The sequence below is a fragment of the Olea europaea genome, chromosome 16 (assembly GCF_002742605.1).
Source record: "Olea europaea var. sylvestris chromosome 16, O_europaea_v1, whole genome shotgun sequence".
Lineage (NCBI taxonomy): Eukaryota > Viridiplantae > Streptophyta > Magnoliopsida > Lamiales > Oleaceae > Olea > Olea europaea.
The window spans coordinates 19,304,131-19,329,400 of record NC_036252.1 but is presented as its reverse complement, the minus strand read 5'-3'; the positions used below and the strand labels follow the sequence as shown (position 1 = coordinate 19,329,400).

The following is a 25,270-nucleotide window of genomic DNA, read 5'->3' as shown; positions in this document are numbered from 1 at the left end:
ATAAGTATAGTATCCATCTTGAAAAAGTAACTTTAGTAGGTTTTGGCATCTTAGAAAACCCGTCTTCTTTTGAATGTTCTGTTTGGAAAAACTAGTCCACATTCTCTGATGTTTTATATAAATAGATTAGCAAGAGAGCTCATCTCTAAGCAAGCTTCAACTTTTATATTTCTTTCCTTCTCAATTTCACATTTCCCTCCAATATACAACCAAAAAATCGGATCATATATAAAACAACTCGGAATTGTATGATCTGATAAATAGGTTGAGATAACTCATTTCCAGTTCTTGAAAATCCCAAAAAAAACTTGTTCTAGTCGATTTTATAGATATCTAGCACACTGGTCGAGTCATCCCATTCCCACCCACATGGACAGAGTAAGAAAATTGGCATCAGAAAAGGGAGTATTGATCTTCAGCAAAAGCACATGCTGCTTATGCTATGCTGTACACATGTTATTTAAAGAAATTGGAATAAAACCTTATGTTCATGAAATTGATCATGATCCAGAGGGAAAGGAAATTGAGAAGGCACTACTAAGGATGGGTTGCAATGGCCCCGTCCCGGCGGTGTTTATCGGAGGAGAACTGGTGGGATCCACCAATGAAGTCATGTCCCTCCACCTAAGTGGCTCACTTGTTCAACTGCTGAAACCCTACCAGAATTTGTCTTAAATCTTTACACGTGTACGCACCAAGTTTATAAATAATTAGACGAATAAACTTAGCTCCGGCATAGGAGCTTTGTGACTTCAGGCAGATCGGTCCGCGATGCAACCCGACCGGTCCCATCCCGAGTTTATTTATGTAGATCTAGCTATCTGTGTATGGGGTAGTCGATTGGTAGCCTCAATTAGTATTAAGCATGTAGCTTTAGCTTCCCATCCCGAGTTTATTTATGTAGATCTAGCTATCTGTGTATGGGGTAGTTGATTGGTAGCTTCAATTAGTATTAAGCATGTAGCTTTAGCTTTCAGTCAAATGCAACTATTTACATGTAGTGAAAAGAATGTATTGTATTTGGTTTCCCAAGTAAATAAAGATTATTCAATAAACTCAAACTTCTTCTCAATAAAGTTGGAGTCGATATAAGTAGTTTATCATATCTAACTGTATGAGCATTTCTTTTGTGGTACCCAACCCAACGTGCTGTGTCCTCGAATCCTTTATTAAACGTGCTGTGCACCTTAGACAGTGAAATGAGAAATGATAAACAAGATGGAGACTAAAGTGGTGCTTTCAATTTCTATGAAATTCCTATAAATTACTCTATTGGCATAAAGTTGAAAAGGAAGATGCTCCACTTTTGTAGAATTAGAAAAGACATGAAATTCCTGTAACTTTTTCCAATTTGTTTCTTCCGCGCGACGAAAAGAATTTAAGTAATCGAGGTTGGTGTTCACTTTACCATTGCATCAATCGAAAAGATCTAACATTATAACTTATCATGATCGATAGTAATTGTAAAGAAAAACAACATGAACTAAATTATGACAATATTCATATTAATAGAGACACTTGTACAGAAGTAAATATATGTATCCATATTCGTGTTGAAATTGAAAATATTTATATTTCATCTTATTTCTTTTTTCTATTGACAATGGAATTAACTTATTCCATCCTTTTATTTCCATTTTACTTTTTTCAAACCTTCTATTATATGGTACCATACATAAACCAAGAATATATTTGGTAAAAAAGAATGTGGGGATATGAAATAAAGGCGTGTTTGTTGTCTTTGTTATATTTGATCACTTTTAAAGTCAAGGAAAGTTTTCTTATTTCCCTATTTTATTTTAATATACAATTCACTTTGTTGTCTTTGTTATATTTTTAAATATCAAAGAGCAGAGACAATAATTTTACGAAGGGAGAGCGAAAAAATATTAAAAGTTCTACAGAAATTGAAAAAACATCCTACCCTCTGTGTGCTTCGCCACTATCACAAACTAATTCTCTAATGAAATATGGATCAAGACCTTATATCTCTCGACCGACCCGAATCATTACTCTGAGCCTTACCTATTTTCGACAAATGGCTTCTTGATCAGGCAAACTCTAGTCTACTGTTTTTGTTAAGATTTAATTCCTCTGATTTTATTTATTATTTTTTTATGTAATTTGAAAACTAATAATTGCATCTTGAGTCGAAAGTCCAAGTATTTCATTGCTGAAAGCCAGTGATTTATATTCTCAGTTTAGAGGTTCAAGATTTTGACTTATTTTAGTTTTGCGGAGACACTATTCAGATACTCCCCGGACTGGGGGTTTGATCTTTTCTTGATTGTAAATTGTTTTCGAGTGGTGTTGTATGGTTTCTAGATTTTTCTGTATAGTGTTTGAGAATTTCTTTCTTTTCATATATTTGTAGTTAATAATTGAGAATTTAAGTTCAGATTTTATTGGGTTTTGGTCGTTCTTGAATGGAAAATGTTTATGCAGGACTGGATTCATTGGTTCCGAGTAATGTTTTATGGAGGTTTTCGATTAAAGGGAATATTGTTTGAGAATTTCTTTCTTTCTTTTTTTTTTTTTATAGATTGTAATTCAGATATTTCTCGAGTCCATTTTATTGGGATTTGAAACAGGGGCTTCTGAGAGGTTTTGAGAGAGGAGATTGGTTCATATGAAGTGGTTAGTCGATTCATTGAGAGGTGATTCAAATGTACAGTGGCTGTTGCATTTTCATGAAAATTTTCGTGGATTGACTGAGGTTCGTGAAAGTCGGTTATCCATTTGATTTTGAAATGAGGCTTGTATTTGATATCAAGATTTTTTTTGATCTTTTTAGCTACTCTTAAAATTAATCATTTTAATTCACATAAGATATATATATGATTATTTATTTTTCTGGGATTAATGCAGGTGAATTGTGGCGAATTGAATTCTTTAACTCGAAACTTTGTCATTGTTTTGGACTGCAAATATAATAGAGCGGGGCCATTATGGCTGAAGGAAACGAGGGCGTTGACCTTAAGTTCAGAATCTTTGATGGGACAGATATAGGTCATGGAACCTATGCATTATCAATGACTGTTGCTACTCTGAAGCAAAGGCTTTTTTCTGAGTGGCCTCAAGGTTGAACTTAAATCTTTATTAGGCTTCTATTGTAATAAGTTTTAACTTCCAGGGATATCTACTTGTTTTTTAAGATTTTTTTTAACTATTGCTTATAAATAGATGAGTATAATGTAATGAAATTCTTAAATCTTTAAGGCTTTGGCGGTCCTAGTAATTAGTATGCTTTGGAAGTTATTTTCTGTGGTACATAAAGTTAAATTTACAAGAGCTGCTATTGATATTAGATAATGGGAAGTAGATAAAACCATATTTATAGGATTGTTTTTAATTTTATGTAGATTGTGTTCCCGACTTTTATATGAAATCCTGATTAAGATCTGCATTACAGATAAATCAGTTGTACTGAAGTCAGTGAATGATATGAAACTAATACATGCTGGAACAGTTTTGGAGAATGGGAAGACGCTTGCTGAGTCTAGAATTCTTGTTGGTGACCTTCCTGGAGGATTTATTACTATGCATGTGGTTGTACAGCCTCCTCTTGTTAAAAGAAAAAAAGGTGACTCATAATTGTTGCTTTCGACTTTTGAGATAGTATCTGATTATGCATTTTCATTGGATAAGCAAAGGCGAAGTCAGTGAATGATATGAAACTAATACATGCTGGAACAGTTTTGGAGAATGGGAAGACGCTTGCTGAGTCTAGAATTCTTGTTGGTGACCTTCCTGGAGGATTTATTACTATGCATGTGGTTGTACAGCCTCCTCTTGTTAAAAGAAAAAAAGGTGACTCATAATTGTTGCTTTCGACTTTTGAGATAGTATCTGATTATGCATTTTCATTGGATAAGCAAAGGTTTTTCACTATTGTTTACATTTTAAGTTGTTACATTCTCAGATGATATTGGGCTTGTAATGCTCATGATTCAATTGGTAACAACATTTTAATTGGAACAATACATCATTAGTCATCCACCTTTTAGCAACACTCCACTACCATCCCACCCGAGCAGAAAGAAAAGAGAAAAACGACAATGGGAAGATTTGGCTAAGCTTAAAATGTTTTCTTGATTGGGATGTAAAATTTTAAGAAAAGGAAGTTACTTAAAACACGTTTGAAACAGAAGTAACCAAACACTCTGAATTTCTCGTCTTTGAGAAGTTTGATATGCCATTCCATTATAGTGCTTGCACATACTATAGATCTAATGTAAAAACATTAATTTTCTTGATTGGAATGTTCACTTTATTTTTTCTATTGCTCGTAAAAAGGTTGGTCTTTTACTAATTTTTTGAACGAAGTCGATCTGGTGACTGAACGAGCACCTAGCCAATTTCTAGGTCAACCAATTCAATTGGATCTATCCCTCTCTACACCATCATAGCCCTGTTTAGTTAACATTATGAACTGTGAAATAGGAAGCTTTAAATTCTAATAGATGTAGGAAACCAAATACTCGTGGAAAATTGTCGCACTTTCGGTGTTTAATCATCTTGATATATTGGTTTGAACTATTCTTTTACTGAGTTCGTGAACACTTGAAAACAACTTTTCTGCTTTCTAAGTTTCTGCATGGTGTCTATTCTTGGAATGCAAGTGAATTTCTTCTCTCTTATAGTAGCCCTAACACTTTGTGCCTTTATTGTTGTCCTTGTTTTCGGGTTTAATACAGGTAAAAAGTGGGAAGAAGAGCAAAACCAGATCACATGTGGATGTACCATCCTTTAGAATACACAATGTCGTTTCTTTTACCTTTGTGGGTTTACTGCACAGTGAGAAATTTCTGGCTAGCGTCAACAATGTCGATGAGTTCTTTGTTCTTTATAATCGCTTCTACTTTTGCTAAAGTCTCGCTGTGAGATTCGCCCTCCTGATTTTTTTTTTCGAGAAAGCACGTGAAAGAAGGAGAATTTTACTGCAGTGTATGTGATTTCTAATTACGATCAATGATTTCAAAGATGTCTTTATTCTTTATAATCATTTCTACTTCTGCTAATGTAGCTCTATGGAATCCGCTATTTGAGTTGATGGTGTAAGGGTTTTTTTTTCAATTGTGCTGTATAAAGTTTATGATTTGTGTCAAGGAGCGTGATAACTTGATTTCATATTTATTTTATGTTAGTTCTTTATCTTGCATGTCGAAGCTAAACTTGCTGCCGTATTTTTAGGCATAGTAGGCCCTAATGGGAGACTCGCACGATAGGCTATTAGTTCAGTGATAAAACTTCGTTTCTGATAATTGCGTTGTTGTGTCTGGACTGAAGGGCTTTCAGTCACGTGGATAGTTCAATGTTTCCATCGTTGCTTGATATTGAGACGTGGATCGCACATTAGTAAAGATAATACTCAAGGATCAAATGATCCAACTTGATGAGAAGGTTGATTATTTGGATGGATGAGTGTAGATTGTGGTAAAAAGATGGAGAATAAAAAATCTTTGGTTACCATCAGCTCGAAAATGATCAAACTTTTGAGACAAGATAAGGCGGTGCAATTATCAACAAATTAAATTTTAGATTTGGTTAAAAATAAAATAAAATAAAATAAAATAAAATAAAAAAATAAAATAAAATGAACGCTGGAGACAATGATTGATATTGCATCCAGTTTGGTGTAAAATCTGGTTGGGCCCTCCCGCGAAATAGGAACTGCCTCTCTCTCGTGCTCTATCCTCCAATTATCTACAATTAAATTTTTTATTCATCCAATGTGGATAACATATCGCGATTATAAGATCGCGTTTTCAGTTCAAATCGGAAGGCACTGAACGTAATGAAACAGCACTAAAACCGCCATCTGGAGCCGCCGTCAAAGTTAGTCCTCGTGAACGTGAAGATTGATTGATTTTTATTTGATTTTTGCCTGGTTGGTTACTGATATAATCAAATCTTATTCTGAAGAGCCACCAGCTATTGGCGATCATCAATGGAGGAGCACGACGTCGCCACCGTTGACCCGAAACTGGAAGAAGCCGAAATTGGTGGTGCCAATGGAAGTAATAGTATTTCCAAAGATTTCGGAAAATTGCTTTATGGGTTGAGTTTCCTCTATCCTTTTACTATTTTTCTTTTTCGTTTATTTTGATAATTCGTCGTAATCATGATTCTGTACACGCTTTAATTTGTGGATGGAATAGGTGCGACCATTATAGGAGAAGGTGTAAATTGCGAGCTCCTTGTTGCAACCAGATTTTCACTTGCCGCCATTGTCACAACGAAGCCACGGTTCCCTAACCTTTCATTAATTTATTTTTTGTTCATTTCACCACCAGATTATCAGTCAAGTGAATATTAGTTGAATTATTATTATTATTATTATTATTATTATTATTATTATTATTATTATTATTATTATTATTATTTTATTTTTTTTAATAGAGTGCTTTGAGCAATCCAAATGAACGTCATGAGCTTGTTAGGCATGAGGTTAAGCAAGTAAGTTAATACCTCTTTTCTTCATTCTGGTTTTGCAGTGTTAGTGTTTAGTTTTATTTTATGGCTGAGCCTCATCTTGATAAAATTTTGGTCATTGCTTTAGGTTATTTGTGCAGTTTGTGATGCAGAACAACAGGTATAATATCTGCTTATCCAAACTTCATATTTTTGTAGCATATTATTAAGCACTAGGTTTTGTGGTTTGTTGACGTTTTTGGTTCATTTTCCAAATATGTGTAGGTTTCTAATAACTGTTCAAATTGCGGTGTCAAATTTGGCGAATACTTCTGCAACATTTGCAAATTCTATGATGATGATGTAATGATATCTTATCCTTTTTTAGTAAAAATGGTGATTCAATAATCCTGTTTCAATAAAGAAGATGACTTAAAAATCCCTAGCCACTACTTTCAGATTTGAACAATAAGATAGCATCTCTACTTAATGTATGCTGCTTATTTAATGACATTAGTGGTATGTTTATGTTGCAGACCTTCAAAAAGCAGTTTCACTGTATTGACTGCGGGATTTGTAGGTAAAAGAGCTAATGATCCGGCTGTTTTTTAATGTACTATTCTATACAATGAATAATTCTTCTGATATAAATTGTAATTCACAGAGTTGGTGGTCGTGAAAACTTCTTTCACTGCCAAAAATGTGGTAGGTATTTTAACTTTCATGTTCTTGGTTTGTTTCTCATGATGTATACAACCTTGTGAACGGTTGTTTTATTTTTATATTTGTCCTCTAATATTGTAGCAATTATGCGCATATGTGGTTTCCAAGTGAAATTTTTGAATGAGCAACTTTCATATTTGCCTTGAAAATCTTCATGGTTTTTTTTCTTTTATCAGTTATAATCTGTATAGGATTTGCCATGGAAGCTAAATAAAGAACTGTTTTTTTTTTTCATAGTTATAACACAAGTTTTGACATAATAAAGCTAGCAACATTGTAAAATTCAGTAAGACGAATTGAGATAGCGTCATAAATTTTATAGGTAAATGTGTTTGTGATTTACAGTTAAAATATGTATGCAAATCTATTGTTCCCTACACTTTTCATGAGCATTCCTTTTCCTTTTCAAGAATTCCTAATTTCTTATGAATAGATTGAAATTACGGATAGTCCCTCCAAAAAATAAGAACCACATCCTGAATGTTTTGCTACCCCTACGTTGGTATCCCTGACCTGCCGTTGTGTCAATTACCATATTCTAAGTATCAGTTTGTCTTTAGGCTCTTAAATATTGAATCCTTATGGGTATTCTTTATGCGGTAACAGGATCCTGCTATTCCCTGGTTCTGCGTGATAATCACCTATGTGTAGAGAACTCGATGAAGGACCACTGCCCCATCTGTTACGAGGTTTGAGTCTGGAATATAATTTTGAGCTTGAAGTACTCATTTTCTCATGGAGTGAATGATATTTTCCCTGGCATGCAGTTTCTTTTTGACTCAATCAAAGACGCAACAATTATGAAGTGTGGACACACAATGCACACAGACTGTTATGCCGATATGCTTGACCAAGAACAGTAAAGTCCAACTTCTTCCACCTATTTTTCTTGAATCAATGAAGCTAGATTTTTGCTCTTTTTGAAATAACATGTGGATCATATGCTTGACTTATGGTATAGGTACCGCTGTCCAATATGCTCCAAGTCTGTGCTCAGTATGTCCAGAACCTGGGAAAGACTAGATCAGGAGGTATGATGCCATTTACTGTGATTGGACTTCTTAAGCTTTTCTTCCTTGAAATCCGAAAATGACCTTTTCCCTCATCTTCATTATGTTATCGGTGGGACCATTATAGGAAAAACGGCCAAAATCTTTTATCTCCAGAAATTATGCTCATTGCTTTCCCAAAGCTTAGCCTGATCTCACTTGTTTGAAACATAGCTCAGCTTCTCTTTACATGCATTGTTTATGTGAAATGATTCGCATCTTGTGAGTCCCTCTGTGAGATAAATGATCAACTAGAATTTTACATTTCCTGATTGTTAGTATAAAAATTTGTGAAATTTACAAGATAATTTGTGAATTCTGATAATGGGATTCACATATTCAACATTCCTCAAACTCAAGTTCAGGCTCTCAAAACATTCTTTCCCTCGGAATCTGAAATGGTGACATATTTGGGTCTCCTGTTTTATTTCTAAAAAAAACTTGCCACTCTTGTGGTTTAGCATCTGTGTTTTCCTCTAAAACATTTGGGCCCTGTGATTGTTATCAATATGCAAAGATCTTGAACTGTATATTTCCTTTGATGTCCTGAATAAACACTATTTCTATGTGCATTATAGGAAGTAGTAGTTTAAATATATTTCAACCTGAACTCTTTTCCCTTGCTCTGGTAAGCTATTGGACTTTCCTGGATTTCTCAAATTTTAACCAAATATGTTGAACGAAGATGTAATTATTGTAGGAAATTTGGATATTGTCAGCATTTTTGTGTCAAACAGGTCATACATTAAAGAAACAATCCAGTAGTGTGTGGCAAGATCTTGATACCAGGCATCCTTAAATGTTGGGCTCAAGTATCTCAATGTACACCAGAAAATCTTGTTTATCGCTCACCGTCACTTGCATTCACAACCTATCTGAACATATATTATGTCCAGAATTTTCTCTGTTTTCTCCTTTCAATTCTGAATATATGCATGATACTGCAATACTAAATTCGTAAAATCTATTCTTGATAGATTGAGGCTACTGCAATGCCTGAGGAATACCACTATGAAGTAAGTTTGTTATCCTTATTTTCCACAATTATTTATGTATTTTCCCACATCAATCTATCGACGTTACTTTATCACTGTTAATTTAGTTCTGCAGTTTGAGGATTTTGATGATAGTGTTAAATCCATTTTTTTGTTGTGCTTGTTCTCTCTCACTGGTCATTTTGAGAGTCTAGAATTTTCCATCCATTGACATTGCCGTATTTTCTTTAACGATCTAACTAGTGACATTTTTATGTGTACTTGACAGGTTCTTATACTTTGTAATGACTGCAACACTAATGGAAGAGCATTTTTTCACATTTTTGGCCACAAGTGCGGGCACTGTAATTCTTACAACACCCGTGTGATAATGAATGGGGAGAATCGTCAATGAGTCAAACAGAACCATAATCATCGATGATTCAAACAGAAACAATCCAATGTCAAATGGGTTTTAGTTCTGAATAGACTTAGAAATGTTGCTTATTATGGCTTATCCATTACTTTTTTGATGATTTGGTTGAATGATTTCTTGAACAGAAATTGTGGTGTCCATTTTTGCTTGCAGATTGTGTAGATCACTATTCAGCATTTTATTTTTAATCTTTGGGTCTTTATAGAGGTGGCAAAAGGGTTGAGTAGCTCGTTGAAGCTCGGCCCATACTCGCGAGCGGCTCGTGGCCACGATCCAAGAGCTCATCTCAAAAAAGTGACCAAATATCTTTTGTTAACTTAAATAAAAAATAACTCGAGCTCAGCTTGGCTTGTCTCAGCTCATGAGCTTGAGAGCTTTAGCCTTGACAAATGGGCTTGACTCGTACTAGCCATAGGGCTGGCCCATTGACACTACCGGTCGAGTGCTGCACGTTATTTTATCCGTTTAATCAAATTTGGGGGTTGGATTACATAAATGCGTGCGCATATAAAGCTATCTGAGAAGTTGAAATTATGATATATCCTTTTTGGGTCCTTCGACACATAAAGCATCTTGTCTTTGCACTAAAATGGTATTTGATCAGCTGAAAACGAGAATTTTCGATACGTGGCGGAAGAGCTCAGCTCTTGCGATGGATGAAAAGCTACTATCTGATCGATCATTTTCCCAAGAAATTGTTATATCGAGAAAGGATAAGAAAAATAATTTTTTCTATTGAATTGTCAATTACCTGACAAGAAATCGTATTATATCAAAATTAGGTCTCCATTTCTTATGATTCACCCTTCACGGTAGATGCCCCATTATGATTCTCTCTTTGCCTTCTAATTGTTGAAAACAAATGTTAGGATCAATAAACTTTTATCATGTTTAACGACATGAACTTTTGTACAATAAAGTAAAAGAAAAATAGAATTTTCATAATCAACTCCGAATTGAGGATAAGATGTTAATCTGTAAGCAAATTATGTACTATAACATACAATCACATTCTCTACTCTTTTCCTTCCGCTTTCACTTCTAAGATAGTGTGTAATGTTTATTCATCGTAGATATTTATGTGTTAATTGATTAATTAACTAATAAGTGCTCAAGTAGGCTGGAAAAGTCGGATTTCAACATTCAATTCCTCTCGACATTGATAGTTATTGAATTGCTTGGGAAGAAAGATATGTATTTCATATAATAAATAAATAGTACTTTCCACCTAACATATGGAATTTTCTTGATACGATTTTTCCTTGATCCTCAAACAATTGACTTCCTCCTCACTATTTTCACTTTTGTTAAGTTCATTACCTTTTACAATCATGTTAACTCTATTTTTTAGTATTATTTTTCAATTCTAATAATTTTTTTCATGAAAACCATACGTTTTGAAAGTGAATACATCTCAATTAGGTGTCCCTTTTTTTTCGAGTATAGGTTTTCAACGAAATTTTTATAGCATTCAGAATTATTCAAAACTTTTGTAAACTAATTGAATAGAGAGATTAGAACTAAATTTATATTGTGGCAAGTAGCATCCAGAAATCATACATTTACATGATGCAGTCGTTGATCTCAACCCAATACAGGCCAATAGATTTCAATAGGAAGAAGAAGACGATTATATTTCTTTTGCATCTAATTTTTTCTTAATAGGACTCAAATATTACATAAATTAAAGATTTAGGACCTAAATGTCATGAAAAGAAAAATGTATATACAAACACAAATGTCCAGTTGTCCACGAGTTACAGAGATACTTCAAGTTCCATTTGTTCTTCTTCTTACATGTATCCAACACACGTGAAAAAAGCGATAAGGTTTCTCCTTTAAACCTCTGCCATTTCTGTTCGAAACACACACTGAACTTTGATTACCCACTGCAATTTCATACCAAGAAATATCCACAAAATCAAACATGAATTTTATAAAAGAGCAAGAAAATAGCACCGTTGCTGATTCTCAAGATCGCATGTGCGATTTCTGCGGAGAAACCAAGGCCCTTTTGTACTGCAGAGCTGATTCCGCCAAGCTCTGTTTGGGTTGCGACAGGGAAGTGCACTCGACAAACCAGTTGTTCAAGAAACACACACGCTGTCTCCTTTGCGACAAATGCGATTCTTCGCCTGTTTCTATATACTGTTGTACTGAATCCTTGGTGCTCTGTCAGAACTGTGATTGGGAGAAACATGACAATTTGAGGTTAATCCATGATCGTCGTCCAATTGAGGGGTATAATGGGTGCCCATCAGTGAGTGAGTTGATGAGTATATTGGGGTTTGAAGATTTGGGGAAGAAAAATTCTTTGGGTGATGGGAATGAAGGTGGAAATGAAGGGTTGTTTTCAGATGTTTTGATTTGGAAGACTCCTTCGATTGTGAGTCTTGATGATTTGATTGTTTCGAGTGATAATTGTGTCGATGCTGGACATAGTTTTCAGTCTATTGGTGTTCCTCCTTTACCTAAGGTTTGTTCGTTTTTTGCGAAAATGGTTATCCTTTTGTTTGTAGATATTTTTTTATTCTGAAGATTGGATTTTTAATTTTTACTATTTGATGCTATGAATTGTTAGATTTTAGCGCTTTTACTAGTTCTTTTGTTTGATTCTTTGACTTTAATTGGGGTTTGCCTTGCCAGGTTGAGGTGTTTGTGCATGCTTAAAAGCAACTTTTTTATATCCTTCAGCATATGGGACATGTTGTCAAGAAAAGCGATGACGCTTTTAAACATGGATTTGGAAAAAAAAAAATTTCCATTACTTATTGGTTCTGTTAATTTGGGCTATATTCTTTTTGTCTTTGAAAGGGATTCTTACTTGCGTTCTTTTCAACGAGTTCATTAGCTTTCGAACCATTGGAGTTCTTCTCTTTGAGCTCAGTGCAGTGTTTTGCATTGCACCAGGGTTGCATTAGAATTCAATGCTTTGATAGTGGATACACGGAGATTAAATTTATTGCATCCTAAACTGGCTGTATCTGGATATGTTCCAGTCATATGTTTGTGACTAACTGATGTTGTGTGGTTAATGAACTTGAGCCTTTCGTGGATTTTGACCTCCTTTGTGACATTGTTATTGAATCAGAACCGAAATGCTGCGTGCGGAAAACACAGACAAGAAATACTTTGCCAACTTCGTGAAATGGCAAAAACAGAACCTAACTTTGATGATTTCGTGGAAGACCTTAAACCCCACTTTGAGCTGGAGCCACAAGGAAACTACCAGTTAAAGGATAGCAGTCGAGGCCTTGAACACTATGTAGATCCAGCATTAGGTTCTTTTCACGAGGTAAATCATCCCGAACGCGTGATTGATATTTGGTCTTTGAATTCCTTGTTTTCATTCTTCTGTTGTCGTCAATACATATTTAGTCAGAGCACGTATGACTATGGTGAAAAGTTACTTTGAAGTGTGAAGTAACCTTTTTTCTTCTTTTTTTTGTGTTTACAAACATGTTTGGATATGTTACCTTTTCTTACTTTTTAGTAACTTATTATTGGAAGTAACATATATTTTTCTTTATTAAGCCTGTGAAAGGATATACGGCATTGAGTATAAGGAGGATGGAGTCGATTAAATGGTTAAAATTAGGAAGCACAATTTCAAAGTGGATCTTGTATCTCTCTTTGTAGAGTGAGACTTTTCCTTTGAAAAGTTTGTGATTTTAAAAGGGTGAAAGAAAACAGGAAAAGAAGTGATCGTGTTCTTTTCTTGCAGTTTCTATTGTGCGGTGATAGTGGAGGTGTTGCAGATCAAGACTTTTCTTCTGCCTTATTAGGTAGCTACATTGACACAAACCATTTAGTACCTGATAAAGATTCGGATGTTGGAGAAAGTCCGTTTCAATCAAATGGATGCCAAGAAGGACAATCATGTGTTCCCGTTAATTCTAGACCCTTCGAAGCAATTCCTAAAGTGGCAGCACGTGAACTGAACAGCCAGGAAAGGGACCTTGCTATCTCACGGTACAAAGAAAAAAAGAAAACTAGGAGGTAATGTTGCTTATTCTACTTGTCGTAATCTGAACCGTCTCTCTTTCACTTATTCCTATTCTGCATGTGAATAATCAGTGTATTTTCCATGAGTTTGTTAGGGTACTGTAATCTGAACTTGTGCACTAGTAATTCGTACATCCTTTTAAATAATGAAACCTACGAAGTGTTTCTTATCCTCATGAGGTTTCACCGTTTAGCTCGTTAATTTAATGCCATAACAAGTTGCGCACCTCTTAATATCTTATTTCTATACATGGAATACATTGTCCAGAAAGTTCCAATTTTCATCTTTTTCGGCGGTTTGTTCACTTTACCTAATTCTGAGAAAGAATGAGATATTAGCATAGGAACTGTTGGCTTTAGGTTTTCATAAATAATTCATTGTTCTGCATATTCTGTCGGTTGGAGTTGTGGCCTTCATGTTCTTAAACTAACACAGTTTAGCTTGTGAAATAACAGGTTTGATAAGCACATCAGGTATGAGTCGAGGAAAGTACGGGCAGAGAGTCGAACAAGAATCAAGGGGCGTTTTGCTAAGATTGAACGCTGAGAGACGGCTGCACAACAATGTGTTCAAAAAATCTTGCAGAAAGTAGGAGGGTCATGGGACAAGGAAATTCGTATGCAGATTTACAAATTTATGTTGTGCACTTAAGCACTTGCAATAATTTGTATAGCCTTGGGTTACTATTGATTTAGACTTCTAGTTCATATTGTGGAAATTTAGATGGTAAAAATGAATTTTCTGTATAAATTATAGCATGTAACTATGAAATGTGATGCTTAAGTTTTTGTTTACGAAGATCTTGTTTTTGCTTATCTTTTCGATCCAAGCGTAAAAACGTTGGGTGATTGTATAGGTGGTCTGAAGGAAATGTGAAGATTCATATACCACGATAAATTACGTCTTGATCATGTTTTGTACTTGGTAATATTGAATCGTCGACCTTATCAAGTACCATATTAATATTGGACCATCCATGCAAGTTTTTTGTCTGAAATAAAATATAATCAATTTTGGTGAATCTAAATCAATTTTGAGGTTTTTAAAATTATTTTACAAGAAATTTTTTACTTATTGACCATGCTATACCTCTTGGGGGTTAAGGCTTGGACTGGTTCTTAAACTGGCCCATGACGAGGTAGAACGGGAGCCCATATTCTTGGGCCGAGATTTATACCCGGTTCGGGAATCTGAATTCCACTAGGATTAAGTACAAAATTTACACATGTTCATCTCTGCTTATTGCAAATTAGGGTTAGGGTTTCTCTGTAAAGCAGGGTATTCGAATCAAAATTTGAATTGATATTTGGTTTCGACAGAACAATGAAGAAAGGCGGAGGAGTTTCAGAAGATGCTAAAAAGGGAGGCAAGAAATTCAATGGTCCAGATTCGATCAAGTCCAAAAAGAAGATGGTGAAGAAGAATATGCAGCGATTGGGAGGAGCAGGCCTCTCTCTCGAAGCATTCGCCAATGCCAAAACCAGGAACGACAATTACAACCCTGCCTTAATTAGTATGCACCTCTCTCTAAGTATTCAAATTTCTTTGTTTGATTGTCATCGATGGAATTGAGCTCATTAAAAGTATTAGAATTGAAACTGAGCTCGATGCTGGAAGAATTTGGGTATATAAGTTATTCTTTTTTATTACTTATTCGAATTTTAAGCGATTTTTCCATTAAGGGTAATCTGTAATCTTATGGAAAAGACTTGACCTAATGAAATTCGCTCAATTTAAGATTCAATTGAGATTGTCAAAGAGAAAATGTTGGAATGACGATTGACAGCATGTCGTTTACTCGTTCGACAACCATTATTTAAAAACTCTTTTTTGTAAATACTCGTTTTCAACATCGAATTCACAAGGTGAAATATTCAGCACGTAAACCAAAACCTTTTTCTATTTTTTAATCAAACATTTTCCTAAAAATTACTATTCAAAACATTGTTTTTTACGAATAATGACCATCAAACATGGGCCAAGTTTGGTTAATGTACTGGTTCTCACAGAAATTATTGCTAACTTTGTAAACCTGAGTATATCCGGAATAGTATACGTGGACTTGAGTACGAATCGCAGCCTGAATCCTCCATGTAAATGCTACATAGTTGATTGCATTCCCAACAGGTAGAATTGCAAGTAGATTGAGTCAAGAGCTAGCTTGGCATGTTAAATAAATGAGTCTAAATATGGATTTTGTTTTTTAGTTAATTAATTGCATGAACAAAAGAGTCGTTTGAAAGCTTGTGTTGTAGAGATAGATATGATAGAAAACATATTTTATGATTAATTAGTAGAGAAATATAATTATTTGGGGGAAGTTGAGAATAGAGAGGCACTACTATAGTGTCTCAAACCCTTTGGGTTCTACCAGATATTTTGGTCACTTGACCATGTCAAGTTCAGCAACCAGATATTCTGGACAATTGAGTGTCTTTGTAGATTACGTGGGGGGAGATCGTGATGGGTGCAATGAGTAGTTGAGCAGAAGGAATTTTTAAAAGACCGAAAAATTGGTGGATTTAAAAACCATCAAATTTGGGCCTAAAATTCGAGGGTTTATGTTGGATTGTAACCTGCATTGACCCTGTAATCCAATTAAAAATGGAAGAGTTGTGCTGTGGATTTGATATCCGCTCAATTGAAATATGTTGTTCCAAAAGCTCTCAGTTTCTCGCTCACTGAACCTGATCTTTATATCTTTCTACTTTGATTCGATGATTGATATTTATTTTTGACATTTGGTCGGCAAGTACTAATTACAATGAGTTATGACAATGACTAGTATTTATGTATCGATACATTTTTATTGTATTGCTTAAAAATGTTATTGATTTATGCTTGTCAGAAAAGCAAAGGGAGTTCTACAAGAATGCTAAATATGTTCAAAAATTTAAGAGGTCATTAAAGCAACAAGAGCAGCAGAATGATCCCTCCACAATTTCAAGACCATTGGAGGTGTGAATCTATACTCTGGTTTTTGTTAGGTTCTATACTATTCTCATGTTATTCTTTAATTGGCAATTTGGGAACCAGTTGCTCAATCTGTGTTGCAGCATGAAAGCCAGTTTGTAACCACTGCAAAAAAATTGTAACCAGTTTAATTGTGTGCTGTTTGCTAAACCTGCTATGTAAATGCAGAACTCATATGTGAATATGTTTCATTTGATCGGGAATAAATCTGTGCTGTTGCAGGATGAAAATGAAACTGAAGAAGTTCGAAATGCTGAACAGAAGAACAAGAATGGCAAGAAGAAATCCCAAAGTCTTGAAGAATTGTACAAGAAAAAGCACGAAGAGCAAGAGAAAGCTAGACTAGAAAGGGAAGCCATAATTCAGGCAGCAAAAGAAAAAAGAGAGAAAACTGATGCCAAAAGAAAATCTTTGAAGGAGAAAATGTATAAGAAAACAAGGTCAGGTCAACCCGTGATGAAATACAGAATTGAGCACATGTTGGAAACAATTGAAAAGTTAAACAAGGTAGTTGTCCTCTCTCTATTTTTGTTTATCCTGTAATGCTTCCTCGAATTTGATCAGGGCTTTTCTAAATGTCATTTCATAATTGTCATAATACAATGCCATGGTTGCTGAAAGAGTTTCACAAGAGAATGTTATTTAACCCCACTGGGATTATATCCAGTGAAGGTGGTGTTAATGTGGCATTAAATGATATGTGAAATTAAAAAAGTCATCTAATTTCACATTTCATTCAGCCTATCATCAAAAGCCACCTAAGCTGGGGTTATAACCCTAATGGGGTTGCATAGCATTATTCTTTCCACAATCAGCGTAAATTATTTTTGTACGTGCAAGATATTAGAAAATTACCATCATCGACCGTTATTTTTTTTAGCTTTCTGCTGATTCTGGATTACTGTTCACTTATGGCAGGCCAAAGAAGCAACAAGCAGCACATGAGGTGCTCAGGTTAGAATCAGAGGCAGCCCATGTGAACAGCAAGCCGAGCCATATAAATAGAGAAAAAGTAGGTTCTAAGGAATTCATTTACTGAAAATACGAGAGGGATGAGGGGAAGTAGCAATGCCAGTATGCCTCTCGAAAGTTTGGCAATACTTTTGTAATTCAATTTCATGTCCTTGTAATTTAAATTTAACATGTATGTTCAGTACTAAAAATGTTGATACAATTTTAGTTTAAGCTTGATTTGATTTCATAATCAGTTAATCCTATGTGCATGAATTTAGTTTGTAGAGTTAAATAGCGAAAAAATGTACCTCGCAGTGTCAAGCGGGGATACCATGGTGTCAAGTGGAAGCGTCGTTGCTCATCGGCACGAGTTTTTCTGGAGATATAACGTTGCTCTTTTGCAACTTGTAAGTAGAAAAAAAATTACCTATTTTGAAAATAAGTGTTACCAAACGAGCTTTTGACCGTATATTCCTCTGTTACTCCAGAAAACACATCAAAATCCTTATATTTCATGTCTAAATCAATTGACTAGTTGGCCATAATTATTACATGCTTTGTCAGAATCAATTCTTGCATAGCCACTGCTTTTTCTTTTAAGTAACGTAAATCTACTTGTTGCTATTTCTAAGGGTCCTACTTTTATATGTCTTTGTATTCATATCTGAATTCTGAAGGCTAAAGTGATTGTTATGCCTCAAAGTACAGAAGACGCTCAAAAAGTAATATACCATCTTCATCAAAATAAGAGACCTATGCATAATGCATTCCTGGAAACAAGACACATATTCCACGTAATAATTGACTCTATTATTCCATAACTTGGAATCTCATAGTATTATGGATGAGAAAGCATACGAAGAAATTGGAGATGAACCATCGATTGTATGGTGAAAACTTGGTCATGGCTCTTTTGGTATGACCAGTTAGGTTGGATGTTGCAATGGTGGATTGCACATTAAGTCGAGCATATTTGGTATATCGAAATGGACACTACTCAGACAATATTAAAGAAAGAAAAAAGTGTAAGTCAAGTTGACTATGCTGTACAAGATTATCTAATATTTTGTATTGAACTAGAGATACTTCAAGTTCCATTTGTTCTTCTTCTTACATGTATCCAACACACGTGAAAAAAGCGATAAGGTTTCTCCTTTAAACCTCTGCCATTTCTGTTCGAAACACACACTGAACTTTGATTACCCACTGCAATTTCATACCAAGAAATATCCACAAAATCAAACATGAATTTTATAAAAGAGCAAGAAAATAGCACCGTTGCTGATTCTCAAGATCGCATGTGCGATTTCTGCGGAGAAACCAAGGCCCTTTTGTACTGCAGAGCTGATTCCGCCAAGCTCTGTTTGGGTTGCGACAGGGAAGTGCATTCGACAAACCAGTTGTTCAAGAAACACACACGTTGTCTCCTTTGCGACAAATGCGATTCTTCGCCTGTTTCTATATACTGTTGTACTGAATCCTTGGTGCTCTGTCAGAACTGTGATTGGGAGAAACATGACAATTTGAGGTTAATCCATGATCGTCGTCCAATTGAGGGGTATAATGGGTGCCCATCAGTGAGTGAGTTGATGAGTATATTGGGGTTTGAAGATTTGGGGAAGAAAAATTCTTTGGGTGATGGGAATGAAGGTGGAAATGAAGGGTTGTTTTCAGATGTTTTGATTTGGAAGACTCCTTCGATTGTGAGTCTTGATGATTTGATTGTTTCGAGTGATAATTGTGTCGATGCTGGACATAGTTTTCAGTCTATTGGTGTTCCTCCTTTACCTAAGGTTTGTTCGTTTTTTGCGAAAATGGTTATCCTTTTGTTTGTAGATATTTTTTTATTCTGAAGATTGGATTTTTAATTTTTACTATTTGATGCTATGAATTGTTAGATTTTAGCGCTTTTACTAGTTCTTTTGTTTGATTCTTTGACTTTAATTGGGGTTTGCCTTGCCAGGTTGAGGTGTTTGTGCATGCTTAAAAGCAACTTTTTTATATCCTTCAGCATATGGGACATGTTGTCAAGAAAAGCGATGACGCTTTTAAACATGGATTTGGAAAAAAAAAATTTCCATTACTTATTGGTTCTGTTAATTTGGGCTATATTCTTTTTGTCTTTGAAAGGGATTCTTACTTGCGTTCTTTTCAACGAGTTCATTAGCTTTCGAACCATTGGAGTTCTTCTCTTTGAGCTCAGTGCAGTGTTTTGCATTGCACCAGGGTTGCATTAGAATTCAATGCTTTGATAGTGGATACACGGAGATTAAATTTATTGCATCCTAAACTGGCTGTATCTGGATATGTTCCAGTCATATGTTTGTGACTAACTGATGTTGTGTGGTTAATGAACTTGAGCCTTTCGTGGATTTTGACCTCCTTTGTGACATTGTTATTGAATCAGAACCGAAATGCTGCGTGCGGAAAACACAGACAAGAAATACTTTGCCAACTTCGTGAAATGGCAAAAACAGAACCTAACTTTGATGATTTCGTGGAAGACCTTAAACCCCACTTTGAGCTGGAGCCACAAGGAAACTACCAGTTAAAGGATAGCAGTCGAGGCCTTGAACACTATGTAGATCCAGCATTAGGTTCTTTTCACGAGGTAAATCATCCCGAACGCGTGATTGATATTTGGTCTTTGAATTCCTTGTTTTCATTCTTCTGTTGTCGTCAATACATATTTAGTCAGAGCACGTATGACTATGGTGAAAAGTTACTTTGAAGTGTGAAGTAACCTTTTTTCTTCTTTTTTTTGTGTTTACAAACATGTTTGGATATGTTACCTTTTCTTACTTTTTAGTAACTTATTATTGGAAGTAACATATATTTTTCTTTATTAAGCCTGTGAAAGGATATACGGCATTGAGTATAAGGAGGATGGAGTCGATTAAATGGTTAAAATTAGGAAGCACGATTTCAAAGTGGATCTTGTATCTCTCTTTGTAGAGTGAGACTTTTCCTTTGAAAAGTTTGTGATTTTAAAAGGGTGAAAGAAAACAGGAAAAGAAGTGATCGTGTTCTTTTCTTGCAGTTTCTATTGTGCGGTGATAGTGGAGGTGTTGCAGATCAAGACTTTTCTTCTGCCTTATTAGGTAGCTACATTGACACAAACCATTTAGTACCTGATAAAGATTCGGATGTTGGAGAAAGTCCATTTCAATCAAATGGATGCCAAGAAGGACAATCATGTGTTCCCGTTAATTCTAGACCCTTCGAAGCAATTCCTAAAGTGGCAGCACGTGAACTGAACAGCCAGGAAAGGGACCTTGCTATCTCACGGTACAAAGAAAAAAAGAAAACTAGGAGGTAATGTTGCTTATTCTACTTGTCGTAATCTGAACCGTCTCTCTTTCACTTATTCCTATTCTGCATGTGAATAATCAGTGTATTTTCCATGAGTTTGTTAGGGTACTGTAATCTGAACTTGTGCACTAGTAATTCGTACATCCTTTTAAATAATGAAACCTACGAAGTGTTTCTTATCCTCATGAGGTTTCACCGTTTAGCTCGTTAATTTAATGCCATAACAAGTTGCGCACCTCTTAATATCTTATTTCTATACATGGAATACATTGTCCAGAAAGTTCCAATTTTCATCTTTTTCGGCGGTTTGTTCACTTTACCTAATTCTGAGAAAGAATGAGATATTAGCATAGGAACTGTTGGCTTTAGGTTTTCATAAATAATTCATTGTTCTGCATATTCTGTCGGTTGGAGTTGTGGCCTTCATGTTCTTAAACTAACACAGTTTAGCTTGTGAAATAACAGGTTTGATAAGCACATCAGGTATGAGTCGAGGAAAGTACGGGCAGAGAGTCGAACAAGAATCAAGGGGCGTTTTGCTAAGATTGAACGCTGAGAGACGGCTGCACAACAATGTGTTCAAAAAATCTTGCAGAAAGTAGGAGGGTCATGGGACAAGGAAATTCGTATGCAGATTTACAAATTTATGTTGTGCACTTAAGCACTTGCAATAATTTGTATAGCCTTGGGTTACTATTGATTTAGACTTCTAGTTCATATTGTGGAAATTTAGATGGTAAAAATGAATTTTCTGTATAAATTATAGCATGTAACTATGAAATGTGATGCTTAAGTTTTTGTTTACGAAGATCTTGTTTTTGCTTATCTTTTCGATCCAAGCGTAAAAACGTTGGGTGATTGTATAGGTGGTCTGAAGGAAATGTGAAGATTCATATACCACGATAAATTACGTCTTGATCATGTTTTGTACTTGGTAATATTGAATCGTCGACCTTATCAAGTACCATATTAATATTGGACCATCCATGCAAGTTTTTTGTCTGAAATAAAATATAATCAATTTTGGTGAATCTAAATCAATTTTGAGGTTTTTAAAATTATTTTACAAGAAATTTTTTACTTATTGACCATGCTATACCTCTTGGGGGTTAAGGCTTGGACTGGTTCTTAAACTGGCCCATGACGAGGTAGAACGGGAGCCCATATTCTTGGGCCGAGATTTATACCCGGTTCGGGAATCTGAATTCCACTAGGATTAAGTACAAAATTTACACATGTTCATCTCTGCTTATTGCAAATTAGGGTTAGGGTTTCTCTGTAAAGCAGGGTATTCGAATCAAAATTTGAATTGATATTTGGTTTCGACAGAACAATGAAGAAAGGCGGAGGAGTTTCAGAAGATGCTAAAAAGGGAGGCAAGAAATTCAATGGTCCAGATTCGATCAAGTCCAAAAAGAAGATGGTGAAGAAGAATATGCAGCGATTGGGAGGAGCAGGCCTCTCTCTCGAAGCATTCGCCAATGCCAAAACCAGGAACGACAATTACAACCCTGCCTTAATTAGTATGCACCTCTCTCTAAGTATTCAAATTTCTTTGTTTGATTGTCATCGATGGAATTGAGCTCATTAAAAGTATTAGAATTGAAACTGAGCTCGATGCTGGAAGAATTTGGGTATATAAGTTATTCTTTTTTATTACTTATTCGAATTTTAAGCGATTTTTCCATTAAGGGTAATCTGTAATCTTATGGAAAAGACTTGACCTAATGAAATTCGCTCAATTTAAGATTCAATTGAGATTGTCAAAGAGAAAATGTTGGAATGACGATTGACAGCATGTCGTTTACTCGTTCGACAACCATTATTTAAAAACTCTTTTTTGTAAATACTCGTTTTCAACATCGAATTCACAAGGTGAAATATTCAGCACGTAAACCAAAACCTTTTTCTTTTTTTTAATCAAACATTTTCCTAAAAATTACTATTCAAAACATTGTTTTTTACGAATAATGACCATCAAACATGGGCCAAGTTTGGTTAATGTACTGGTTCTCACAGAAATTATTGCTAACTTTGTAAACCTGAGTATATCCGGAATAGTATACGTGGACTTGAGTACGAATCGCAGCCTGAATCCTCCATGTAAATGCTACATAGTTGATTGCATTCCCAACAGGTAGAATTGCAAGTAGATTGAGTCAAGAGCTAGCTTGGCATGTTAAATAAATGAGTCTAAATATGGATTTTGTTTTTTAGTTAATTAATTGCATGAACAAAAGAGTCGTTTGAAAGCTTGTGTTGTAGAGATAGATATGATAGAAAACATATTTTATGGTTAATTAGTAGAGAAATATAATTATTTGGGGGAAGTTGAGAATAGAGAGGCACTACTATAGTGTCTCAAACCCTTTGGGTTCTACCAGATATTTTGGTCACTTGACCATGTCAAGTTCAGCAACCAGATATTCTGGACAATTGAGTGTCTTTGTAGATTACGTGGGGGGAGATCGTGATGGGTGCAATGAGTAGTTGAGCAGAAGGAATTTTTAAAAGACCGAAAAATTGGTGGATTTAAAAACCATCAAATTTGGGCCTAAAATTCGAGGGTTTATGTTGGATTGTAACCTGCATTGACCCTGTAATCCAATTAAAAATGGAAGAGTTGTGCTGTGGATTTGATATCCGCTCAATTGAAATATGTTGTTCCAAAAGCTCTCAGTTTCTCGCTCACTGAACCTGATCTTTATATCTTTCTACTTTGATTCGATGATTGATATTTATTTTTGACATTTGGTCGGCAAGTACTAATTACAATGAGTTATGACAATGACTAGTATTTATGTATCGATACATTTTTATTGTATTGCTTAAAAATGTTATTGATTTATGCTTGTCAGAAAAGCAAAGGGAGTTCTACAAGAATGCTAAATATGTTCAAAAATTTAAGAGGTCATTAAAGCAACAAGAGCAGCAGAATGATCCCTCCACAATTTCAAGACCATTGGAGGTGTGAATCTATACTCTGGTTTTTGTTAGGTTCTATACTATTCTCATGTTATTCTTTAATTGGCAATTTGGGAACCAGTTGCTCAATCTGTGTTGCAGCATGAAAGCCAGTTTGTAACCACTGCAAAAAAATTGTAACCAGTTTAATTGTGTGCTGTTTGCTAAACCTGCTATGTAAATGCAGAACTCATATGTGAATATGTTTCATTTGATCGGGAATAAATCTGTGCTGTTGCAGGATGAAAATGAAACTGAAGAAGTTCGAAATGCTGAACAGAAGAACAAGAATGGCAAGAAGAAATCCCAAAGTCTTGAAGAATTGTACAAGAAAAAGCACGAAGAGCAAGAGAAAGCTAGACTAGAAAGGGAAGCCATAATTCAGGCAGCAAAAGAAAAAAGAGAGAAAACTGATGCCAAAAGAAAATCTTTGAAGGAGAAAATGTATAAGAAAACAAGGTCAGGTCAACCCGTGATGAAATACAGAATTGAGCACATGTTGGAAACAATTGAAAAGTTAAACAAGGTAGTTGTCCTCTCTCTATTTTTGTTTATCCTGTAATGCTTCCTCGAATTTGATCAGGGCTTTTCTAAATGTCATTTCATAATTGTCATAATACAATGCCATGGTTGCTGAAAGAGTTTCACAAGAGAATGTTATTTAACCCCACTGGGATTATATCCAGTGAAGGTGGTGTTAATGTGGCATTAAATGATATGTGAAATTAAAAAAGTCATCTAATTTCACATTTCATTCAGCCTATCATCAAAAGCCACCTAAGCTGGGGTTATAACCCTAATGGGGTTGCATAGCATTATTCTTTCCACAATCAGCGTAAATTATTTTTGTACGTGCAAGATATTAGAAAATTACCATCATCGACCGTTATTTTTTTTAGCTTTCTGCTGATTCTGGATTACTGTTCACTTATGGCAGGCCAAAGAAGCAACAAGCAGCACATGAGGTGCTCAGGTTAGAATCAGAGGCAGCCCATGTGAACAGCAAGCCGAGCCATATAAATAGAGAAAAAGTAGGTTCTAAGGAATTCATTTACTGAAAATACGAGAGGGATGAGGGGAAGTAGCAATGCCAGTATGCCTCTCGAAAGTTTGGCAATACTTTTGTAATTCAATTTCATGTCCTTGTAATTTAAATTTAACATGTATGTTCAGTACTAAAAATGTTGATACAATTTTAGTTTAAGCTTGATTTGATTTCATAATCAGTTAATCCTATGTGCATGAATTTAGTTTGTAGAGTTAAATAGCGAAAAAATGTACCTCGCAGTGTCAAGCGGGGATACCATGGTGTCAAGTGGAAGCGTCGTTGCTCATCGGCACGAGTTTTTCTGGAGATATAACGTTGCTCTTTTGCAACTTGTAAGTAGAAAAAAAATTACCTATTTTGAAAATAAGTGTTACCAAACGAGCTTTTGACCGTATATTCCTCTGTTACTCCAGAAAA

The 25,270-nt window shown here is 35.2% G+C and overlaps 7 protein-coding genes across 8 annotated transcripts; all 7 read left to right on the top strand.

Moving 5' to 3' along the window:
* The first annotated feature begins 130 nt into the window (after positions 1-130).
* LOC111412418 (glutaredoxin-C13) lies at positions 131-1,019 on the top strand. Its single transcript, XM_023043342.1, has one exon. It carries the CDS (start codon positions 370-372, stop codon positions 673-675), a length of 306 nt encoding a protein of 101 aa, XP_022899110.1. The 5' UTR covers positions 131-369; the 3' UTR covers positions 676-1,019.
* Positions 1,020-1,985: 966 nt separating this feature from the next.
* On the top strand, positions 1,986-5,154 carry LOC111412417 (membrane-anchored ubiquitin-fold protein 3-like). Its single transcript, XM_023043341.1, has 4 exons — positions 1,986-2,716; positions 2,869-3,081; positions 3,413-3,583; positions 4,698-5,154. The coding sequence occupies exons 2-4, from the start codon at positions 2,949-2,951 to the stop codon at positions 4,751-4,753; spliced, it is 360 nt and encodes a 119-aa protein (XP_022899109.1). The 5' UTR covers positions 1,986-2,716; positions 2,869-2,948; the 3' UTR covers positions 4,754-5,154.
* A 569-nt stretch (positions 5,155-5,723) lies between these two features.
* On the top strand, positions 5,724-9,784 carry LOC111412414 (E3 ubiquitin-protein ligase MIEL1-like). Of its 2 annotated transcripts, none has more exons than XM_023043338.1 (13): positions 5,724-5,838; positions 5,926-6,060; positions 6,162-6,249; positions 6,403-6,459; positions 6,563-6,595; positions 6,700-6,777; positions 6,951-6,994; positions 7,079-7,119; positions 7,744-7,826; positions 7,905-7,996; positions 8,099-8,168; positions 9,164-9,202; positions 9,450-9,784. In XM_023043338.1, exons 2-13 carry the CDS (start codon positions 5,951-5,953, stop codon positions 9,573-9,575), a joined length of 861 nt encoding a protein of 286 aa, XP_022899106.1. In that variant the 5' UTR covers positions 5,724-5,838; positions 5,926-5,950; the 3' UTR covers positions 9,576-9,784. The 2 variants fall into 2 exon arrangements, with proteins under 2 accessions (XP_022899106.1, XP_022899107.1); XM_023043339.1 differs by having other exon boundaries at positions 5,748-5,838; positions 5,935-6,060.
* Positions 9,785-11,116: 1,332 nt separating this feature from the next.
* LOC111412413 (zinc finger protein CONSTANS-LIKE 13-like) lies at positions 11,117-14,417 on the top strand. Its single transcript, XM_023043337.1, has 4 exons — positions 11,117-12,072; positions 12,688-12,891; positions 13,321-13,595; positions 14,058-14,417. Exons 1-4 carry the CDS (start codon positions 11,524-11,526, stop codon positions 14,146-14,148), a joined length of 1,119 nt encoding a protein of 372 aa, XP_022899105.1. The 5' UTR covers positions 11,117-11,523; the 3' UTR covers positions 14,149-14,417.
* Positions 14,418-14,824: 407 nt separating this feature from the next.
* Positions 14,825-17,763, top strand: LOC111412415. Its single transcript, XM_023043340.1, has 4 exons — positions 14,825-15,115; positions 16,451-16,560; positions 16,798-17,082; positions 17,494-17,763. The coding sequence occupies exons 1-4, from the start codon at positions 14,926-14,928 to the stop codon at positions 17,518-17,520; spliced, it is 612 nt and encodes a 203-aa protein (XP_022899108.1). The 5' UTR covers positions 14,825-14,925; the 3' UTR covers positions 17,521-17,763.
* Positions 17,764-18,614: 851 nt separating this feature from the next.
* LOC111412411 (zinc finger protein CONSTANS-LIKE 13-like) lies at positions 18,615-21,666 on the top strand. Its single transcript, XM_023043335.1, has 4 exons — positions 18,615-19,322; positions 19,937-20,140; positions 20,570-20,844; positions 21,307-21,666. The coding sequence occupies exons 1-4, from the start codon at positions 18,774-18,776 to the stop codon at positions 21,395-21,397; spliced, it is 1,119 nt and encodes a 372-aa protein (XP_022899103.1). The 5' UTR covers positions 18,615-18,773; the 3' UTR covers positions 21,398-21,666.
* Positions 21,667-22,073: 407 nt separating this feature from the next.
* Positions 22,074-25,012, top strand: LOC111412412. The gene is made up of 4 exons (XM_023043336.1): positions 22,074-22,364; positions 23,700-23,809; positions 24,047-24,331; positions 24,743-25,012. The coding sequence occupies exons 1-4, from the start codon at positions 22,175-22,177 to the stop codon at positions 24,767-24,769; spliced, it is 612 nt and encodes a 203-aa protein (XP_022899104.1). The 5' UTR covers positions 22,074-22,174; the 3' UTR covers positions 24,770-25,012.
* The last annotated feature ends 258 nt before the right edge of the window (positions 25,013-25,270 follow it).

What these genes read in the sequence shown, in the direction of transcription:
- LOC111412417 (XM_023043341.1), top strand. Translation starts at nt 2,949, where the DNA reads ATGGCTGAAGGAAACGAGGGCGTTGACCTTAAGTTCAGAATCTTTGAT. An exon ending in TTTTTCTGAGTGGCCTCAAG is followed by an intron (nt 3,082 to 3,412) that starts GTTGAACTTAAA and finishes TCTGCATTACAG; the next exon opens with ATAAATCAGTTGTACTGAAG. An exon ending in TCTTGTTAAAAGAAAAAAAG is followed by an intron (nt 3,584 to 4,697) that starts GTGACTCATAAT and finishes GGTTTAATACAG; the next exon opens with GTAAAAAGTGGGAAGAAGAG.
- LOC111412411 (XM_023043335.1), top strand. Translation starts at nt 18,774, where the DNA reads ATGAATTTTATAAAAGAGCAAGAAAATAGCACCGTTGCTGATTCTCAA. An exon ending in GTGTTCCTCCTTTACCTAAG is followed by an intron (nt 19,323 to 19,936) that starts GTTTGTTCGTTT and finishes TTATTGAATCAG; the next exon opens with AACCGAAATGCTGCGTGCGG. An exon ending in CATTAGGTTCTTTTCACGAG is followed by an intron (nt 20,141 to 20,569) that starts GTAAATCATCCC and finishes CTTTTCTTGCAG; the next exon opens with TTTCTATTGTGCGGTGATAG.
- LOC111412412 (XM_023043336.1), top strand. Translation starts at nt 22,175, where the DNA reads ATGAAGAAAGGCGGAGGAGTTTCAGAAGATGCTAAAAAGGGAGGCAAG. An exon ending in TTACAACCCTGCCTTAATTA is followed by an intron (nt 22,365 to 23,699) that starts GTATGCACCTCT and finishes TATGCTTGTCAG; the next exon opens with AAAAGCAAAGGGAGTTCTAC. An exon ending in CAATTTCAAGACCATTGGAG is followed by an intron (nt 23,810 to 24,046) that starts GTGTGAATCTAT and finishes GTGCTGTTGCAG; the next exon opens with GATGAAAATGAAACTGAAGA.
- LOC111412413 (XM_023043337.1), top strand. Translation starts at nt 11,524, where the DNA reads ATGAATTTTATAAAAGAGCAAGAAAATAGCACCGTTGCTGATTCTCAA. An exon ending in GTGTTCCTCCTTTACCTAAG is followed by an intron (nt 12,073 to 12,687) that starts GTTTGTTCGTTT and finishes TTATTGAATCAG; the next exon opens with AACCGAAATGCTGCGTGCGG. An exon ending in GAAAAAAAGAAAACTAGGAG is followed by an intron (nt 13,596 to 14,057) that starts GTAATGTTGCTT and finishes GTGAAATAACAG; the next exon opens with GTTTGATAAGCACATCAGGT.
- LOC111412414 (XM_023043338.1), top strand. Translation starts at nt 5,951, where the DNA reads ATGGAGGAGCACGACGTCGCCACCGTTGACCCGAAACTGGAAGAAGCC. An exon ending in TTAGGCATGAGGTTAAGCAA is followed by an intron (nt 6,460 to 6,562) that starts GTAAGTTAATAC and finishes TCATTGCTTTAG; the next exon opens with GTTATTTGTGCAGTTTGTGA. An exon ending in ATTGACTGCGGGATTTGTAG is followed by an intron (nt 6,995 to 7,078) that starts GTAAAAGAGCTA and finishes TGTAATTCACAG; the next exon opens with AGTTGGTGGTCGTGAAAACT.
- LOC111412418 (XM_023043342.1), top strand. Translation starts at nt 370, where the DNA reads ATGGACAGAGTAAGAAAATTGGCATCAGAAAAGGGAGTATTGATCTTC.
- LOC111412415 (XM_023043340.1), top strand. Translation starts at nt 14,926, where the DNA reads ATGAAGAAAGGCGGAGGAGTTTCAGAAGATGCTAAAAAGGGAGGCAAG. An exon ending in TTACAACCCTGCCTTAATTA is followed by an intron (nt 15,116 to 16,450) that starts GTATGCACCTCT and finishes TATGCTTGTCAG; the next exon opens with AAAAGCAAAGGGAGTTCTAC. An exon ending in CAATTTCAAGACCATTGGAG is followed by an intron (nt 16,561 to 16,797) that starts GTGTGAATCTAT and finishes GTGCTGTTGCAG; the next exon opens with GATGAAAATGAAACTGAAGA.